Source organism: Bos indicus, chromosome 7, assembly GCF_029378745.1.
Source record: "Bos indicus isolate NIAB-ARS_2022 breed Sahiwal x Tharparkar chromosome 7, NIAB-ARS_B.indTharparkar_mat_pri_1.0, whole genome shotgun sequence".
Taxonomy (NCBI): domain Eukaryota; kingdom Metazoa; phylum Chordata; class Mammalia; order Artiodactyla; family Bovidae; genus Bos; species Bos indicus.
This window is the reverse complement of record NC_091766.1, coordinates 20,635,608-20,656,105: the sequence shown is the minus strand read 5'-3', so window position 1 is coordinate 20,656,105 and position 20,498 is coordinate 20,635,608. Positions and strand designations below refer to the sequence as shown.

Here is a 20,498-nt window from a genome sequence, read left to right as displayed (position 1 = left end):
CAGCACGCCAGGCCTCCCTGTCCAACACCAACGTTAAAGAGTGGAGTCCTAACCTCTGGACCGCCTCAAGATTCTGTTTTAACCAATAATCCCTAGGTCAGGCAACTTCACTGTTTAAAAACACCTGTTGTTTGAAGTCCTGGATCCGTTTTCTGAAGCTTTCTCAACAACTTACTTTGCTTACACACATTTTTGTTTTTTAAGTAAATGTGTGTTTAATTTTATTGACCAACTGGTTTCAGCTAATGTATGTGGCGCACCTTCTTTATTCATCAGATACTCGAATGGGATAAGCGCCTGAGACAAGGTAAGCGATCACGGATGACCTTACTTAAGGGAGAAAAGTTGTAAAGCTACACAAATACACAACTAATGTAGAAAGGAGGCTAATATAAATTAATACAGGAGCTGGAAGCCCAAGCCAACTACTGCCAGAAAGAGCCCAGATAAAAAGCTCGGAGGCGCCAGCTGTGCGGGTTTCCACGGAAACGCCTGTTCCTCGCCTCCCCGAAAGCTCCACCCTCTCACAACCGAGAACAAATGACGGACGGGGGTGGTCCCGGCGCAGGCGCAGAGTGAGTCAGCCATCTGGAGCACCGCCACGGGCTTTGGGCGGAGCTAGGGCGCGCAAGCGCCCTGCTCTCCAGCGCACGAGTCTCCCAGCATTCAGTGAGCGCGCGTGCGGCGGGCGCCTCGGTGTGGACATTTGCGTTCTCTGAGTGGGCGGAAGGAGGCTGCTGGCCGCTGTGCGGACACGGACCAGGTGGAAGCAGGGGCCGCCGGTGCACACCCGCCAGCTATGAAGCCTCCTGCAGGTACAGGCCGTTTCTTGGTGTGGCCCCGCTCGTCGGACCCGGGAGCCCTATGCCCCTCCCCCGGGGTCGCCCCTGGGGCCTTAGAACGGAGCCAGTGACCCTCGAGTGACCTCGGCCCAGGCTGGGGATGGGGGTCGGCGAGCTTGGAACCCCGCCCCCTCGGTTGCCGAATGAATGATTCAGGTTTTTCAGCGCTTCACTCATTCGGCAAACTCCGTTACTTCTCCTGAGGATGGGTCTGCCCTGAGGTGAACTCCAAGGGAGTTCTAGACTTAGGTCCACAGCCGGACGTTCGACAGGCAAAAAGCAAGCGGGGGCTTTAGACAGTGATCGGTGCCATGGCTGGTGGTGCTTCTTTAGGGGGGGGCGGTCCTGGAGGGCTTCTCGGAGGAGGTGGCATTTCATTCAGCTTGGATTTGGTGGGGAGAAGCAGCTGTCCCAGGTGGTGGGAATCGCGAGGGAGGCAAGCACACCAGTAAGACGTTTGGGGAGCAATAAGTCATTTTGGCTAAAGCACAGCTGCAGGTCCTTTTATGTGAAGCACAATGGGGCACCACAGAAGGGTTTTCCTTTAGGGGAGCAATGTCACCTGCATACCAACCGTGTTTTAGGAAGTCACCCAGGATGTTGAGTAGGGCCACCTCGAATTTTGTCTTGCCCAACCTATCCTCTGCAGCCTATATTGATGATAATCATAATTACCGTTATTCAGGCCGCCGTAAGGCAGGAATGTAGTCTGCTTTCTTTGGTTCAGGATTGTTAGAGACCTGGCACGTAGGTGACAGTGAATGTTTACAAACATGCCTGCTCAAAGTTTTCAAACCCTGCTGCTGCTACTGCTGCTAAGTCGCTTCAGTCATGTCCGACTCTGTGCGACCCCATAGACAGCAGCCCACTAGGCTCCTCTGTCCCTGGGATTCTCCAGGCAAGAGTACTGGAGTGGGGTGCCATTGCCTTCTCTATAGCCGTTGCCAACCTACAGATGCTACAGGAACGCCATCAGGGCCCTCTCTGAGAAAGGGATGTGAAAAGGAGAACTGATATGGTAGGGCTCTGGGCAGAGGGGACAACTGTAAGAAGGCTCAGGAAACTTCTCGAAGAAAAAGCCTGTGTGTCCAGGCACAGAGAAATTGACCAAACCAGCTGGCCAAACCTGCTGTGCTGGACCCAGTAGAGTCTGGACCAAGTAGAGCAGGGGTCAGTGAACCTGTCTGTGTAGGGCCAAGTGGTTTAGACTTGGCAGGCAGGCCACACAACTTCTTGGTCACAGCAGAATCACCTTTAGCTCAGGGGCTAGACAGAAACAATTGCGACAGTGTTTGGCAACTGCAGGTGTAGACTCTGATAAAGGGTTTGAACTTTAATCCTGAGTGGAGCCCTGAAAAGGGGACAGGACCCGACAACCACAGGGTGTGCAGATTTCCAAAGATGGGGTGAGCGCCATCTGCTAGTTCAAGGCATGGGAGGAGAAGTAGGCTGCTTGACTTTCAACCATCCTTATCGCTTGCTGGCTATGGGATCAGGCTATCTCAGGGTTCCCATCTGTGACATGGGGCAACCTAGGGTGCGGAGGACAGAACTGTCTTGGAACCCAGTGAGGCAAGTACACTGCAGAATACTGCCCAAAGATTTTTAAGTGACAGCTGTCAGTGGAGACCAGACTCTCATCCAGAAAACTCTTGGTGGGGGCGGGGGGAGGGGGTGGAGGTGTGGGGGCTAGGGAAGTCTTAATTGTCAGGGCTTCCCCCTCTTTTAGAAAAATAACACAGTACACATGTCACATTCAGGGAACTCGGGGTTCCACCCTGCAGGCAGGTGTTCTTTCAGTGAAACGCAGGTGTGTGCTCAGCACTGATGACTTTGGGGGCTGAGTCTTCCTGCGAGGGCTGTCCTGGGCACTTTGGGGTGTTGAGCAGCATGCCTGACCCCAATGATGCAGTGGTATCACTCCCTGATTGTGACAACCACAGTGTTCCCTGGGGGCAGGATCCCCTTAAGTTTGAGGACCAATTGTGCCACACGTCCACACACAGCCCTGGGGTCTCCCCCAACCCTGTTACTCTGACCCTGATTGCAGGCCTGACACTGACCTGCTGGGTGTGGGGTCTGTCTCCCGGGTCCAGCCTGCACAGGGGATGCCCTGGACGTGGTGGCGCCGTGCTCAGCCGTGAACCACCTCCGGTGGGACCTGAGTGCCCAGCAGATCGCCGAGCTTACCACCGAACTCATCGAGCAGACCAAGCGCGTGTATGACCGCGTGGGCGCCCAGGAGCCCCAGGATGTGTCCTACGAGAACACGCTCAAGGCGCTGGCTGACGTGGAGGTGTCCTACACAGGTGAGCCATGCCCAGACCTGGCAACGCCACCTCCTTCCCAGGGACCCAGTGGAGAGAGGCGCTGGCTGGGAAAGGCCCCTGGTGGGCCTTGGTCAACGGGAGACAGCCAGGCCTGGCTGGCTTGCACTATCCCCCGGGGCCATGTCATCAGACCAGCTCACCTGCCAGCCTTGAAACTGGAGTCCCAGGGGTTGTTTGTTTCCTCCGAGCGGCTGAACTTGGTCCCCTTTGGTTTTCTGACCCCAGCCACCACCTTGTGCTCTGAGTAACCTGATCCCCTGGGGCGCCCTTCTTGTCACTCTGGAGTTCCTTCCCTCCTCTTATCTATGGGGGTCTGTCCTACAACTTTGTGTGGTCAGACAGATCCCCAGTCCGCCTCCCAAGCCCCCTCTGCAGAGGCTGATGAGGCAGAGAACGCTGAGCCAGGGAAACCCCTGTCTCTGCATCTCTGGGAAAGCTGTTCTCTGAGAACCGTCTAGAACCCCTGAACTCCGGCTGCAGGAGCCTCACGTGTCCCTGATGCTGCATGGCGCTGGGTGTGTCGGGCCCGGCTGCATGCTCAGACTCCAGAGGGGCCACCCCATGGAGGCCAGTGTGCCATGGGCTCAGAGGTGGGGGCCATGGTGCAGGCAGTGGATCAAGAGCCCATAGGACAGTTTTGCCCGCCAGTCACCTGCTGGGGTGGGGCAGACCTGTCTCCCCTCTCATCTCCAGCAGGAGGCTCTGGAGGCTGGTTGGTGCAAATTCCCACCTGGGGCGTAACCCTGCCAGACAAGATCTGGTCTCTCAACCCCCACTCCTGTGGCCTTTCCATCTCTCCTCAGTAGACCAAATTATATTATTTTTTTACTTTTTTTTTTTTTTTTGGGCTGTGCCATGCAGCACGTGGGATCTAGTTCCTAGACCAGGGATTGAACCTGTGCCCCCTGCATTGGGAGTTTGGAGTCTTAGCCACTGGACCACCCGGGAAGCCCCTCCCCCTGCTTTGCTGGGTGTTGGGCTGTCTGAGTACAGGCTGAGCCCTGCCTGGTGCCCCTTCCCGCGCCCCCTCGGCCCAACCAGCCGCCCGGACTAATCCCACACTCTGCTGTTCTGTTGTCCGCTCAGTGCCGTCACAGCGTTCAAATCCCACATGCACAGAGGCCGCTTCTGTCCTTTTCATGGCTCGCTATCGGGCAGCTGGTGTCAGGGCCCCCTCAGACCCTGCCATGTTTGGTCCAATCAGCTGAGCAGATCACCACCTCTGGAGGGTCTACTGTGCAGCTGACCCACCAGCCCTGGGACATTCTCAGTGGCCTGGGGCCATGGAAGCCACCAAACCGTGATGGTACTTCAGGCCCCTCTCCCCCCTGAAAAGTATACACTTTAAAAAAAATTGCTCTGTTGAAGGGGGCTTCCCTAATGGTCTGATGGTTAGGACTCCACACTTCCACTGCTGGGGGCGCAGGTTCAATCCCTGGTTGGGCAACTAAGTTCCTGTATACCACTCGGTGGTATAAAAGAACTGTTGAGATACATTTCACATACCATGTAATCTGCCCACATAAAGCCTAGATTTCATTGGTTTTTAGTGTATTTAGCATATACAGCCATCACCAGTATCTAATTCTAGAACTTTTCATCACCCCAAAGAGGTCCCCCATCTCCATTAGCAGTCACTTCCTGACAATGTGAACCCAGTCTCTGTGTCTGTGGATCAGCCTGCTCTGCACGTTTCCCATCAGTGGAGTCACACCCTGTGTGTCCTTCTGTGTCTGCTTCTCTCACTGAGCATCATCTTCTCAGGGTCTGTCCCTGTGGTAGCGAGTGTCAGGGCTTCTCTCCTTTTCATTTCTGAGTGATGCTCCCATGTGCAGAGGCGCATGTGTGTCTAGTCGTCTGCCGACAGATACCTGGGTTGTGTCCACGGTTGGTCACTATGGATCACGCTGCTATGATGATGTGTGGACAGTTTTTTGGGTGGACAGTGTTCTGCTCCTCTTGGGTGTCCACCTGGGAGTGGGGCTGTGGGTCACATGGTGATGCAGCGGAAGCGTGTGTTCTCACAGTTGCCACACATCCCCTATCTCACACACGTGGTGCGCCTTGAAGTATAAAATTGTTGGTGCCCTGCAGCATGGCCATGGGCCGCCGGGGCCCTTTCTGGCGCTGAGTCCCTTCAGCCTCTCCTGGTCTCATACTGTTCCTGTTCCCGTCCTTCTCAGCTTGAGGTGTCCAGAACTGAGTGCCATCCCATCTGGACCATGAGTCCCTGAGGACAGGGTTAACCACGCTCGTCTCTCGCCCAGGGCTTCACCTGCCCATTTCAATGCAAGGCCGTTCTCTCACCTGTACTGTCTCCCCGTTTCAGTTCAGAGGAACATCCTTGACTTCCCCCAGCACGTCTCTCCCTCCAAGGACATCCGCACAGCAAGCACAGAGGCGGACAAGAAGCTGTCGGAATTCGATGTGGAAATGAGCATGAGGCAGGACGTGTACCAGAGGATTGTCTGGCTGCAGGTGAGCGAGAGCCAGGCCAGAGTGTGGACCTCCTGCCCCCCGGCTTCATGAGGTGGACAGAGCCCTGCAGGGGGCAGTGGGGCCGTTTTACCACAACAGACAATGTTAGAGACGTGACAGAGACAAGCGGGAGGAGGAAAGGCGTGCAAGGCCTTCCCACATGCACGTCATCTCACATCCCTGACCTTGCTGGGGTCACCTCAAGGGGACATCCCATCTCCCACGTGAGGTGAAGGGACTAGTGACAGGTGTGTGCATTTCCTGCCTCCCTGGCAGTGCCGGCCGAGCACTGCTGCCCGCGTCAGGGGGCTGCAGGTGCTCCTCGCATGGCTGGTGGGTGGTTTTTAGAACCTGCCAGACATGTCCGCCTTGGGACCAGGAAGGCCCTGGGGTACTTTGTGCAGACTCGGGGGCGGGGGCCTCAGAAAGCACAGGCGGTGTTAACTGAAGTGTTTATTGAGACCATTGTAGGTTCACATGTAGTTGGAAGAAATGATTCAGAGAGGTCCCAGTTGAGCTTTGCCTGCTTGTCCCTGAAGTCACATTTTGTGACAAGTCAGTGTCACAGCAGGGTCCTAACATTGACACAGCTGCCCCATCACCCATTGCCCTGGGGCAGCCCCCAGCAGCTTTGGTTTGGGGCTGTCCCTAGTCACGCAAGGTCCTATGTGGACTTGAATCTGGTTCCCTGGGTCAGTGCTCGGGCCTGCAGTGCTGAGTCCTGCGATAGCTGCTTTGTTAGGAAGTTTCGCTTTTCAGGAAACCTGTAAACTCCCTTCCAGCACGACTGCACCATCCTACATTCCTTCCAGTGATGACGTCCTGCTTCTCCATGGCCTCGCAGGCATTCGGCAATGTCTCTTTGGTTTTCTTGTTCCAGGAGAAGGTCCAGAAGGACTCACTGAGACCCGAGGCATCAAGGTACCTGGAGCGATTAATCAAACTAGGCCGGAGGAACGGGCTGCACCTGCCAGAGGAGACACAGGAGGTGAGAGCCTAGCCTGTGATGACCCTCATGCCTAGGCCCAGGCCCAGCCCCCACCCTGGCTCAGGGCCCAGGGCCCAGGGGAGCCGGCTCTTTCCTCAGCTCCCCTTCTCCTTGTTCCTGAACCCAGGCTGGTCAGTTTCTGTTTCTGAAAACCAGATGGACTCTGAATGAACAGTTTAGGTCCCTTAAGATGGCCAAAGCTTAGATTCCCCAGGGCTGTGAGAGTGGTGGTCTCTATGGGGCACCCCTGCTTCCAGGTCCTTCACTGATCACTGGGAAGCAAGAACAGGGGGTCAGGGTCTAGGCTTCAGATACCTAAGCTCAGCACAACCCCTGGTGGGCCCCAAATCTAGAACCCCCACTCTTTCCATTTCCCTGGACTCTCACAACAGTCTTCTTCCATCAGAAAATCAAGAGTATCAAGAAGAAGCTGAGTCTCCTGTGCATCGACTTCAACAAGAACCTGAACGAGGACACGACCTTCCTACCGTTCACACGCGAAGAGCTGGGTGCGTGAGGGTGCACAGGGTGATGGGCGGTGGAGGAGAGCATTCCCTGGGAGGGCCTTCACCACGGGCACTCCGGGAGTTTGGAGCCCAAGGTCCTGGATCCTTCCTTGGAGAGGGCCGGGGTCTGTCTGCCGAGATTCTGCCCTACCCTTTCTGTGAGGTATGATCCTTTAACCTCATGGTGTCCTCCCAATCTGGCTGTGTATGGGGGCTTGAAGGCCTGGGGCCTGGGAGGTTTTCTCAGCTTCTACCTTCTTCCCCAGATGCCTTATTTTGAAAATTTGGTGCCTGTGGGAAAGTGGCGAGAATAGTACCAGGGAGACCCCATGCATGCCCCGGGCCTGGCCTCCCTGTATGTGTGCAACTCCTGTGCTGGGGCCTCCAGACCCATCAACAGGGATGGTGCCTCCTGTGTCCCTAGGTACAGGCCCTCTCGGGATGGGGTCCCCACCCATCCTGATGACTGGCTTTTCATTTCTGGCCCCAATCAGCTCAAGTTCAGCCTCATGTTCCATTCTAATCTCTCCAGATGCCTTCCCTGTTGACAGATTTGCTTCCGTTTTACCCACACTGACAATTTTGCAGAATCCAGGCAGGTGGGCAATAGCCTGTGAGCCCTGCCCGGGAGTCCGAGGGTGCTGTCACATACGCTGTGATACTGCCTGGGTCTCTGGTCAGTAGGGACTCAGGGACACAGATGTGCTCTGTCCTGAGCAGGAGCTTCAGGTCCATCACGCTGACCTCTGCCACTCTGACTTTTTGTCCCTACTGTTGTGTCCCAGGAAGCAAGGCCCATGTGGCTCCAAAGGTTCTCAGGCCAAAGGGCCATCCCAGGCCTCTGGAGTCCACTGTCCTATGGGGCTGCTTTTCTGCCCACTGTCCAGCCCAGGGCCCGGCTAGTTCGGCCTGGCCTCCTGGGCAGGAATGTGAACCCCCAGCACGTGGAACAGCCACTCAGAGCCCGGTGACCAGTCTCACGGGGCTGGGATGGCAGTTGGACATGTGTGGCCGCCTGGCAGGGTTTCAGTCCCTGCTGAGCAGGAGCCATGCCGGGTCATTTCTCTGGGTTGCGAAAGGCTTTGGAGAGTCATTTTACAGGAACGTAGGTAGGGTGTTGTGTCTCTGTTTTCTTCCCCACCCCAGCCTCTAGAGAGAGTCGTGTATACATGTATGAAACCCTGTCTTCTTTTTCTAAGTCCCCATCGTGGGGCCTTCCACCGGTGGAAGTTCTAGGACTTCCACCCGGCATCGCCTCTGTAGTGTCGGCTGTTTTCCCCTCATGATCAGTGATTTCTCCTAAGAATCCTGACGGCTCCAGCTCCTCGCACTGTCACCGGCTCGTGTCCTGTCCCTGTCTTAGTGGGTGTCCTCCCACGTGTCAGAACTAGCCCCCCACAGCCCCGGCCGTGTCCTCGCATCCACGGGCTTCCGGGCCCTGGTCTGTCCACTGGGGGTGTCCTTGCTGTCCTCACTTTCTTAGATGCTCATTGTCCCAGTTTGGCCCCTTCAAATGGACGCGTCCCTGTAGTTCTTGAAGCACCTCCTGTTGCACATGGACTGAGCTGGGCTTGCTGTGTCCTCTCCCTGGCGTGGCCCCAGCGGGGTGGTCAGAACTGAGGTCTGGCTGCCAGGGAGCTGTTGCTCCCGGGTCCCTCAGTCACCCGGAGCTGGGAAACCCACCTGGCAGGTTCCACCTCCTGCTGTGGCCTCTCACCCAGGAAGGACATGGGAGGAGGCAGCAGTCCACGCCGTCCCAGGGTGGCGCCTGTTGTGGGGTGCAGGCTGACCTGGGGTGACAGGACACAGCTCCACCTCCCCCCTCCCTGAGGGCATCCTGAGGGAGCAGAGCTTTGAGGTGGGAGAGCCCTCAACATTGCTCCTCTGGGTGCAGACCCTTGCAGAGGGCATGGGGAAGCCCAGCCTGCCATCGCATTCCTCACCTCCCATCCGCGGGGGCTTCCACCCCTCCCACCTCAGCTGGGCAGCCTGCCAGTCCCCTCAGAGCCCCCAATTTGGCCCCCACAGGAGGGCTCCCTGAAGACTTTCTAAATTCACTGGAGAAGACCGAGGATGAGAAACTGAAGGTCACGCTCAAGTACCCGCACTACTTTCCCCTCCTGAAGAAATGCCACGTGCCCGAGACCCGGAGGAAAGTGGAGGAGGCCTTCAACTGCCGGTGCAAGGAGGCAAGGAGCCACCCATTGCACAGTGCCCAGCGGGGCTCGATCTCGGCCTCTCCTCTCAGCGCCCCTGGGTCTGGCTCAGCCCCAAGGGCTGTTGAGTCTGCCAGTCCCAGGGCTGGCCTGGATGGGAGGGGTTGGCACTTCCCTCTCCTGGCCATGGACTTGACTGGGGCAATCCTGGGTTAGGGCCTTGGTGCCGTGGAGACGGCACTGCTGGCCACCAGCTCCCGGCCCCTCATCTTCTGGACGTTCTCTAACAGCTTCTGGGTGTAGTTAGGTTTCCTGTTGTGAACAGGCCTATTTCTCCTTGTAAATGAACCCAGTCAATGTTGCTCTGTGTCTGTCCCACAAGCTGGGGGGGCTGAGTGAAGCCCTCAGGTGCCGGCAGAGCCCTGAGCCCAGGGAGGCCCCGTGGATTATAAAGACCGTGTGTTATGACAGGAGCAAGTGCAGAGAAATCTGGGCAGTGGGGGTTGCGGGGGTGGATCGTGGGGGCACTAGCCATGGCTGCCAGGAACCTGAGAGCCCTCTTGCGGACACCTGACCTATGGCTCCAGTGCTACCGTCTATCTGTCCATCTGTGGGCTCTAGGAGAACTGCGCCATTCTCAGGGAACTGGTGAGGCTGCGGGCTCAGAAGTCCCGTCTGCTGGGGTTCAGCACACACGCCGACTATGTGCTAGAGATGAACATGGCCAAGACCAGCCAGGTGGTGGCCACTTTCCTAGGTAACCCCGCCCCCTTGCCCCAGGTGCCTGGGGGGAGGTGTGAGGGCTGAGGTCCACCTCAACTGGACGAGGTGCTGCCTGCGAGCCCCACTCTGTCCACCCTTGGGGGTCCCGTGTTGGGTGAGTGGTGGGGGCTAGGGGTCGCCCAGGGAGGTAGCTGAGCCTCACACAACCCCCATCGCCCACAGATGAGCTGGCGCAGAAGCTGAAGCCACTCGGGGAGCAGGAGCGGGCGGTGATCCTGGAGCTGAAGAGGGCGGAGTGCGAGCAGCGCGGCCTGGCTTTTGACGGGCGCATCAACGCCTGGGACATGCGCTACTATATGAACCAGGTGGAGGAGACGCGCTACCGTGTGGACCAGAATCTGCTCAAGGAGTACTTTCCCATGCAGGTGGTGACCCGCGGGCTGCTGGGCATCTACCAGGAGCTCCTGGGCCTCAGCTTCCAGCTGGAGGAGGGCGCCGCCGTGTGGCACGAGGACGTGGCGCTCTATGCCGTGCGGGATGCGGCCTCCGGCAAGCTCATCGGCAAGTTCTACCTGGACCTCTACCCTCGGTGTGTGCACGGGGGACCCGTCAGCCAGGCTGGGCTGGGCACCCTCTCCGCCCACCCCCAGTGGCCAAGACTGACCCCACGTCCCTGGTCCCCACCCAGGGAAGGCAAGTATGGGCACGCGGCCTGCTTTGGCCTGCAGCCAGGCTGCCTACGGAAGGACGGGAGCCGCCAGATCGCCATCGCTGCCATGGTGGCCAACTTCACCAAGCCCACACCCGATGCGCCCTCCCTGCTACAGCACGACGAGGTGGAGACCTACTTCCACGAGTTCGGCCACGTGATGCACCAGCTCTGCTCCCAGGTGGGTGTGGGGGAGTGGAGGGCAGGGCGTGGTGGTCTACAGGAAGGTTGGTACTGGCTTCCGTCCCTGACCCCCATGCCCGGGATATGTGAACAACAGCAAGGGATGTCCTCGTGGCTCCGGAAGCTGGGAGCCCTGGGTAAAGGCATAAGCGGAGCCGGTTCCCTATGTGTTAAGTCCCAGGGACTTTCCTCATCGGGCCCCCCAGATGAGCGTCCATCCCTGGGACCTGGCTGCACATGTGCTTGTGCTCGGCCCTCTTGCAGTCAGCCCTCAGCCTGAGAGCCATGCTCACACAAGCTGCCCCGGAGCGTGAGGGGACAGTTCAGAACAGCTCACCAAGCCGTGTGGCCATCCCAGTGCCCTGTTCTGGGAATTTTCCATCACCCCAAAAATGTCCCTCACACACCTTAGCTATCACTACCCACAACCCCTCCCCCCCAGCCCCTGACCACCAGGAGCCCACTGTCTGTCTGTGGATTGGCCTGCTCTGCACGTTTCCCATCAGTGGAGTCACACCCTGTGTGTCCTTCTGTGTCTGCTCCTCTCACTGAGCGTCGTGTCCTCGGTCCGTCCACGTGGTTGTGAGTGTCAGGGCTTCTCTCCTTTTCATGGCTGAGGGATGCTTTCGGGTGTGGAGGGACCTCTGCTGCTGTATTTCTGAGCAGAATGTTTTGACTTTTAAGTTGTTAAATGTTTTCTCGCACGTTTTGCAAATTCTTCTCTAACTCAAGGCACAAAGAGTTTCTTCTAAATTTTTTTCCTGTAAGTTTAGTAGTTGAGCTCTTCATTTTGGTGTTACTGTCTGTGGTGTGAGGGTGGGGGTCTCCCAGCCCTCGCCCCCACCACCTTTAGCCCCCTTCACGCCCCTCTCCTTGTGCAGCTTCCTCGAGATCCACTCAGGGATGACTTGCTGTCCCTGAACCACTCCTCTGCCAGTGACCCTCATGGCTCCCTCGCAGCCGTCATGTCTTTCTCAGTAGAGCTGATTCTCAGTGTTAAGGCAGTTCTGTGCTATAAAGTCGCTGTGAATGTGGAGGGAGCGGTTACTGAGCCACCACCCCTGCAGACTGTGCAGAGCCAGCCTCCCGTGAGTCTTTGTCACCCTGTTTTCAGGATGATCCTCACTCAGCTTCATGTGCTCTGGGTTTCTATTTAATAACACCTGGTCTGATACCAGCTGTTGGTTCAGTCATGCTGAGCCCCTGGCTGGCAGGGCTGTGACCCTCACCTGGACAAAGCTCATCTGACACACGCACTATCTCCGTGAGCACCTCATTGCCTTCTCGCTCCCCAGACGCTGGATAGCACTTCAGCCCTACGCTGGGGGGCCATCTAGAACAGAGAAATCACCCCCAGAAACATGAGAATGCACACATGGGGCAGTCAGTAGACTGTGAGAAGGACGCTTGTTTGCAGTTGGTGCTGGAACCCAAAGGCAGGGGTCCAGTGACCCAGGAGCCAGTGACATCTGACTGCCTCCTTGGGTCCCAGGAAGAACATGCCAGGTCACTCAGCCCACCTGGCCCTGTGTCTGCCAGGCCTGGGTTCCAGCCACACTGCCATCAGGTACTTTGTCTTCAGAAAGAACGTCAAGATGCAGGAAAGAAGAGAAAGGAGCTCCTACTGTTGCCGGCCACCTAGATCCACTGCATCTAGGGCTCTGTGGGTGGAGAGGGGCGCTGTGGCCTGCTGGACGGCAGGCTCTCTGCCTCCCTGTGTGCCGGGTTGGTTGGGGTCTGGGTCCTCCTACAGTTCCCCGCTCGCCCGCCCCCCACAGGCCGAGTTTGCCATGTTCAGCGGGACGCATGTGGAGCGGGACTTTGTGGAGGCCCCGTCACAGATGCTGGAGAACTGGGTGTGGGAGGCAGAGCCACTGCTCCGGATGTCCCAGCACTACCGCACGGGCAGCTCCATCCCCCAGGAGCTGCTGGACAAGCTCATCAAGTCCCGCCAGGCCAATACAGGTGCAGTGGGGAGGAAGGAGCCGCCCAGACACCAAACACCCAGCGCCCCACTGCCTTCTCCCCTCCCCCCGGGGGAAGTGGCCCGGACACACACCCAGCGCCCCATCTCCTCACCCCCACCTCCCCCCAGGTCTCTTCAACCTGCGCCAGATCGTCCTGGCCAAGGTAGACCAGGCCTTGCACACGCAGACAGCCGCAGACCCGGCCAAGGAGTACGCCCGCCTGTGCCAGGAGATCCTCGGGGTCCCCGCCACGCCAGGTAGCCGTGCTCCAGCTGGGTGCCTTAGGGGTCGGGGTGGTGGCCACTGCCCAGGTGGGGAAGGTCATCTAGTGATGTATGAAGTGGGGACTGTTTGACAGGCTTCAGCCAAGGCCCAGGAGGAGCCGCTGGCCTCTGGGCTCATCCTACCACAAGCCTTGGGCCTGTTGCTCCAGCTGTGGCGCGTGGGGGCCACGGTGGGCTGGCGGCTCTGCACGTGCTTTGTGAGAAGCCCAGGGGGTCAGGAAAGGGTTTGTACCCGGATGTATGAGTAGTGGAGGTTTGATCATGCGTGTGTTGGTATATACACGACGTTCACTCCTCTGTGGGCCTCTTAAGACATCCTTCAGGGAGTGCGGTGACCAGCGCAGGTGAGCCCTGACTCATCAGAGCCTGAACAGCCAATCTTGTAAGGTGCTCTGGGTGAACCCTTGTGAGCTTGAGCAGAAAGTGGGCAAAGACTTATTTCCCTCTGTGAGTTGCCCACGAGACCCCCATTTTCTAGAAGTGTTAGACCAGTTCCCCTCCTGTGGCATGGGCCTCAGACGGGGCTGCTTCGAGGCCCTTTTCTTGGGAAAAATCCTGAGGGGGCCCAGGGGCCATGACCAGAGCCTCTCCGCATCCATCCTAGGGACCAACATGCCTGCAACCTTTGGCCACCTGGCAGGTGGCTATGACGCCCAGTACTATGGCTACCTATGGAGTGAGGTATACTCTGCTGACATGTTCCACACGCGCTTCAAGCAGGAGGGCGTCCTGAGTGGCAAGGTGAGAGGCCGGCCTGGGCCCCTTTACCCTGAGGGCTCCTGCCCCCCACGCCCCCAGACGCTGGGTGTCCTTCCTCCCTGGTGATGCCGAGGGCCCTTCGGAGCCAGGGAGGGGTGCGCGACCCTCCTCAAGCCCCGTGCCCTCTTGGCAGGTCGGCATGGACTACAGAAGCTGCATCCTGAGGCCGGGCGGCTCCGAGGACGCCAGTGTCATGTTGAAGCTCTTCCTGGGTCGTGACCCCAAGCAGGACGCCTTCCTCCTGAGCAAAGGGCTGCAGGTGGAGGGCTGTGAGCCGCCAGCCTGCTGATGGCACGGGGCTCTGGCCCCAACCTTGGTGGGCCTGGCCGTGCACTACCTGCCCAGGTGCCTTAGTGCCCAGTCGGGGCAGGTGATGGACTCCAGCCCAGGGACAGGGCAGGGGAGGGGCTGCGTGTCCCTCCCCCTCTCCCCCTCACCCAGTCCCTGTGTCCCCATCGGCCTACGTGGGCTGAAAGGTCTCCATCTGGAGGTGTTTGGAAAGTCTCCTGTCTGGTCAGGACTCCTCTTTGTTGCACTAATGCAGCCCTTTCCTGGGAGTTTCCCTAGTTAAAAAACAGTTCTTTGAAATGCAGCCATTAAAAAAAAAAAGACTCAGTCCTGATCTCTGCCTGCCTCCCTCCCACCGCAGGAGCAGTGCTGTGGCCTATTTGTTGTTTTTTGTTTGGAGTTTTTTGGCCTCACCTTATGGCATGCGGGATCCTAGTTCCCCGACCAGGGATCGAACACATACCCCCTACGTTTGAAGCACAGAGTATTAACCTCTGGACTGCCAGGGAAGGCCCCGATCCAGTATAGACAGGCAACACAGGGAGTGGGTCCAGCCTGGGCTGGGTAGTGGAGCTCTGGGTTCAAGCCTCAGGGTTAGGCTGTCGGGTGAGTGGGGCCTCCTGGGAGACCCACCTCAGCTGGGTTGAGCAGAAGTGGCCACTGGCCAGTGCACCGCTCTCATCTGCACATCCTGAACTGCCCGTGGGTGTCCCCACCCTTGGGGACCTCTCCATGCTAGAGGGAGTTGGGGGCCCCAGGTTAAAGCAGGTCATGTGGGTCATCTCCCCAGCCACAGGGTTCAGCCCAGACATCGACAGGTAGTCCAGTTGAGGCTGGTGCTGTCAGGCCCATGATTTTTGCTGAAGCAGTTTGGGGAAAGAAATTCTGTTTTCTCCCCAAACTTGGAGAGTATGAGCTGTCAGGCAGACAGAGCTGTCCTTAGATAGAGGCCACTCAGCACAAAGGAGCCCATGCCATGAGGGCAGGCCTCCCCAGGACCCCATTGCCACCGCACACTTGGCACTTTGAGCCACTGGATCCCCTCTCCTGCTTAAGTCACCTTGGGCAGACATTTGTCACTTGCTAGCCAGAGTGCGTCCTTGACCACATCTCAGAGACCCCACCTGAGATGTGGCACAGCCAAGGCTGAGCCTGGCAGAACGCCCCACCTTGTAGGAGCCTCCAAGGACCTACCCAGGTCCCTGCCTACTTGGCTCAGGGCTATGGCAGAAATATGGGGAGGAGAGGTGGTTCTGGTCCAGGGGGACACAGGGCAGGGACTGCCCAGGCTCCTGGCCTCTGTTGAGTCTCAGAACAAACACCACGTTTGGAAGGGTGTGTATGTTAAAAGTACATCACATGTCTGCTCATTCAGTGTCATGGTAGCAGGAAACAGGGTTAGCTCAAGGCCTGGACGGGCAGGGGGTAAGGGGATGAGTAGCCTTGGCTGCCACCTTCCTGGGATTCAGGTTTGAGTGTGCTCAGACGCTCAGTCACATCTGACTCTTTGTGACCCCATGGACTGTAACCTGCCAGGCTCCTCTATCTGTGGAAATTCTCCAGGCAAGAATACTGGAGTGGGTTGCTATGCCTTCCTCCAGGCTCCTCAGCCATTAGTTGTGGCTGCAGAGGCTGTCTGACGCCAGCAGGAAAGTGAAGAGGGAAGGGTTTGGAGATACCCCAGGGCCTTTCCACCTGCTTCTGTCTCCATGCCCCCTCCCTCCCTCCCTCCCTCCCTTCATGCCCCTACTCCAGTGTCTCTCCATGTCCTGTTAAGGGAGATGAAAAATTTCCTCCTTAAAAGGGTAGTTTGAGTTGGTTATTTTGTTACTCATAGCTAGAAATTACAACCAAGCACTTTTGAATATTTTATTGATTCAGAAAATGAAGATCATGGCATCTGGTCCCATCATTTCATGGGAAGTAGATGGGGAAACAGTGGAAACAGTGTCAGACTTTATTTTGGGGGGCTCCAAAATCACTGCAGATGGTGACTGCAGCCATGAAATTAAAAGACACTTACTCCTTGGAAGAAAAGTTATGACCAGCCTAGATAGCATATTCAAAAGCAGAGACATTACTTTGCCAACAAAGATCCATCTAGTCAAGGCTATGGTTTTTCCAGTGGTGATGTGTGGATGTGAGAGTTGGACTATGAAGAAAGCTGGGCGCCGAAGAATTGATGCTTTTGAACTGTGGTGTTGGAGAAGACTCTTGAGAGTCCCTTGGACTGCAAGGAAATCCCACCAGTCCATTCTGAAGGAGATCAGCCCTGGGTGTTCTTTGGAGGGAATGATGCTAAAGCTGAAGCTCCAGTACTTTGGCCACCTCATGCGAAGAGTTGACTCATTGGAAAAGACTCTGATGCTGGGAGGGATTGGGGGCAGGAGGAAAAGGGGACGACAGAGGATGAGATGGCTGGATGGACGTGATGTTCATCACTGACTTGATGGACGTGAGTTTGAGTGAACTCCAGGAGTTGGTGATGGACAGGGAGGCCTGGTGTGCTGGGATTCGTGGGGCTGCAGAGAGTTGGACATGACTGAGCGACTGAACTGAACTGAAAGGAATTGACCCAGAGTTATGCATCCAAAGAGGGTCAGAAGTCAGGTTTGATAAAAGCTGCTCCAAACCTTGTATATCTGCTGAGTGAAAGGTAAAGAATGAAAAGACAATTGACATGGTCATTACCAAAATGATAAATTTCGTAGGCAGAGGGCATTAGATCTCCTTCAGTGAATCTCTGCACATAACTTTGATTTAAAAATTCAATGTATTTGATTATATGTAATATATATATATATATATATATATATATATAATTCTTTTTGGCTGTACCATGTGGCATACAGGATCTTAGTTCCCTGGCCAGGGATCGACCCATGCACCCTGCATTGGAAGCAGAATCTTAACCACTGAACCACCAGGGAAGTCCTCCCTAACAGTTTTCTGATGGACTCAATATCCATTTAGAACATAGGTACATTTTGTTGTTGTTATTTAGTCCCTAAGTCATGTTCAACTCTTTGGTGACCCCACAAACTGTAGCCCACCAGGGTCCTCTGTCCATTGGATTTCCCAGGCAAGAATACTGGAGTGGATTGCTGTTTCTTCCCCCAGGGGATCTTTCCAACCCAGGGATCGAACCCAAGTCTCCTGCTTCACAGGCAGATTCTTTACCACTGAGCCACCAGGAAAGCCCAGATGTATTTTACTACAGGGTAGAACAATTCTTGGAGTTTCCTGGTGGCATTAGTGGTAAAGAACCCGCCTGCCTATTCAGGAGATAGAAGAGATGGGTTCGATTCCTGAGTCGGGAAGATCCTCTGAAGGAGGGCATGGCAACCTACTCCAGCATTCTTGCCTGGAGAATCCCTTGGACAGAGGAGCCTGTGGGCTACAGTCCATGGGGTCACAAGAGTCGGGCATGACAAGCGATTTAGAAAGCACGCCTGCAAAACAGTTTTTAATGGACACCCTGTCTCATTCTGTATCATGTTTCAGCACTTGGACAGCTCCCAGGTCATTGCTGCACTTCCTGTGTCTGTTCCTGTCTGAGAGTTTTGGCTTCTTAAGTCAAGCTGATTGCATTCATGTTCCATGACATTTCAGAAATAGGGAATTCCTGATTAGGGATTAGGTAGGGTTAGCTAGGCAGTGGTGAGAACATTCCAAACAGAAAGGAGATCCTAATAATTATAATGATGGGTTGGCAGGAAGTCTTTTTACTGAGCGAATAAAAGAACAATCAGTATAAGATTAAAGGAATACATATGACACTGCAAGTCCAAGACATTTTATTGGATGGTTGGGGAAGGTTTGGGGTGGTTAGAGACAATGTTTCTGCAGGTGCCTACCTGTTTGATTGGAAATCCCCCTATGTGGACGACTGATGTAGTTGAAACAGCAGACGAGTTTCCCTAACTGAGGGGTCTTCATGAACCCAGAACCTCAGCTCTAGCTGCACACAGAGTGGGGAATCAGAGAAAGAAGTTTTGTCAATAAATATGCCTTATTAGCAGCAGATGAAGTATCTATGGATTACAGGGATAATGATAGTGGCTCTTAATCTTTGTATTTAGAATGATATATGTTTTTTAATATTTATTTGGCTGCACGAGGTCTTATTGCAGCATGCGGGATCTTTTTGTTGCAGCATACAGGCTTAGTTGCCCCGTGGCATGTGGGCTTTTAATTCCCCAACCAGGAATTGAACCTTCATTCCCTGCATTGGAAGACGAACTCTCCCCCACTGGCCTACCAAGGAAGTCCCTATTATTTTTAACTAAGCAAGGCTTCCCTTGTGGGTCAACTGGCAAAGAATCCGCCTGCAATGTAGGAGACCTGGGTTCGATCCCTGGGTTGGGAAGATTCCCTGAAGAAGGGAAAGGCTACCCACTCCAGTATTCTGGCCTGGAGAATTCCATAGACTGTATAGTCCATGGGGTCGCAAAGAGACACGACTGAGCAACTTTCACTTCACATTGGTCATCAGCATTCCAGCTGCAGGAAGAATAGGACCTTCAATCCTGAAGGAGGAATCCAGGCAGCACACCTTCCATGTCATGGGCTAAGCCTGGAAAAGTCAGTTTGAAAAAGGGGCTGAAAAATCGTCCAGCACATTGTCTGAGATCATTCAGGACCCTATAACAAATGACCATGGACTTGGTTTCACCAACAATGTGCTTTTCACCATTCTGGAGGTTGCAAGTTTTAAGAATATATTACCAACTTATATTAATATATTAACCGTGGTAGTTTTATTATTTAATAGAATACTACTGACATAAATCTAGGGAATTCCCTGGTAGCACAGTCGGTAAAAAATCTCTCTGCAGTGCAGGAAACCTGGGTTCGATTCTTGGCTCAGGAAGATCCCCTGGAGAAGGAAATGGCAACTCCAGTATTCTTGCCTGGAAAACCCTATGGACAAAAGAGCCTGGCAGACTACAGTCCATGCGGCCACAAGAGTTAGACACAACTTAGTGATTAAATCACCACCACCACAACATAAATCAATATATTAATATTACTAATAAACTATCATTAAAACAATAAGTTTACTATATAGTGGCCTATAGATTTGCTAGTGTGTTAATAAATAATAGCTAATAATGTTATTACTGTTTTATTGGCAAATCTATGTCTCAGGCATCAGATCAGATCAGATCAGTTGCTCAGTCGTGTCCGACTCTTTGCGACCCCATGAATTGCAGCACGCCAGGCCTCCCTGTCCATCACCAACTCCCGGAGTTCACCCAGACTCACGTCCATCGAGTCAGTGATGCCATCCAGCCATCTCATCCTCTGCCATCCCCTTCTCCTCCTGCCCCCAATCCCTCCCAGCATCAGAGTCTTTTCCAATGAGTCAACTCTTCACATGAGGTGGCCAAAGTACTGGAGTTTCAGCTTTAGCATCATTCCTTCCAAAGAAATCCCAGAGCTGATCTCCTTCAGAATGGACTGGTTGGATCTCCTTGCAGTCCAAGGGACTCTGAAGAGTCTTCTCCAACATCACAGTTCAAAAGCATCAATTCTTCGGCGCTCAGCCTTCTTCACAGTCCAACTCTCACATCTATACATGACCACAGGAAAAACCATAGCCTTGACTAGACGAACCTTTGTTGGCAAAGTAATGTCTCTGCTTTTGAACATGCTATCTAGGTTGGTCATAATTTTCCTTCCAAGGAGTAAGCGTCTTTTAATTTCATGGCTGCAGTCACCAACTGTAGTGATTTGGGAGCCCAGAAAAATTAAGTCTGACACTGTTTCCAGTGTTTCCCCATCTATTTCCCATGAAGTGGTGGGACCGGATGCCATGATCTTCGTTTTCTGAATGTTGAGCTTTAAGCCAACTTTTTGACTCTCCACTTTCACTTTCATCAAGAGGCTTTTGAGTTCCTCTTCACTTTCTGCCATAAGGGTGATGTCATCTGCATATCTGAGGTTATTGATATTTCTCCCAGCAATCTTGATTCCAGTTTGTGTTTCTTCCAGTCCAGCGTTTCTCATGATGTACTCTGCATATAAGTTAACCAAACAGGGTGACAATATACAGCCTTGACAGACTCCTTTTCCTATTTGGAACCAGTCTGTTGTTCCATGTCCAGTTCTAACTGTTGCTTCCTGACCTGCATACAAATTTCTCAAGAGGCAGATCAGGTGGTCATAGTGCTGAATATACTGAATTTTCGCCCTTATTTTTTTTTAGGCCATGCCACGCGGCATGTGGGCCCCAGTCCCCCGACCAGGAGTCGAACCTGTGCCCCCTGCAGTGGCAGCGGG

The 20,498-nt window shown here is 54.8% G+C and overlaps 1 protein-coding gene across 1 annotated transcript; it reads left to right on the top strand.

Annotated features, from left to right (window-relative positions):
• Positions 1-652: 652 nt before the first annotated feature.
• On the top strand, positions 653-14,540 carry THOP1 (thimet oligopeptidase 1). Its single transcript, XM_019964517.2, has 13 exons — positions 653-815; positions 2,939-3,151; positions 5,502-5,650; positions 6,531-6,638; positions 7,045-7,147; positions 9,173-9,333; positions 9,922-10,057; positions 10,246-10,612; positions 10,712-10,913; positions 12,694-12,880; positions 13,011-13,139; positions 13,771-13,907; positions 14,059-14,540. Exons 1-13 carry the CDS (start codon positions 800-802, stop codon positions 14,212-14,214), a joined length of 2,064 nt encoding a protein of 687 aa, XP_019820076.2. The 5' UTR covers positions 653-799; the 3' UTR covers positions 14,215-14,540.
• Positions 14,541-20,498: the final 5,958 nt, after the last annotated feature.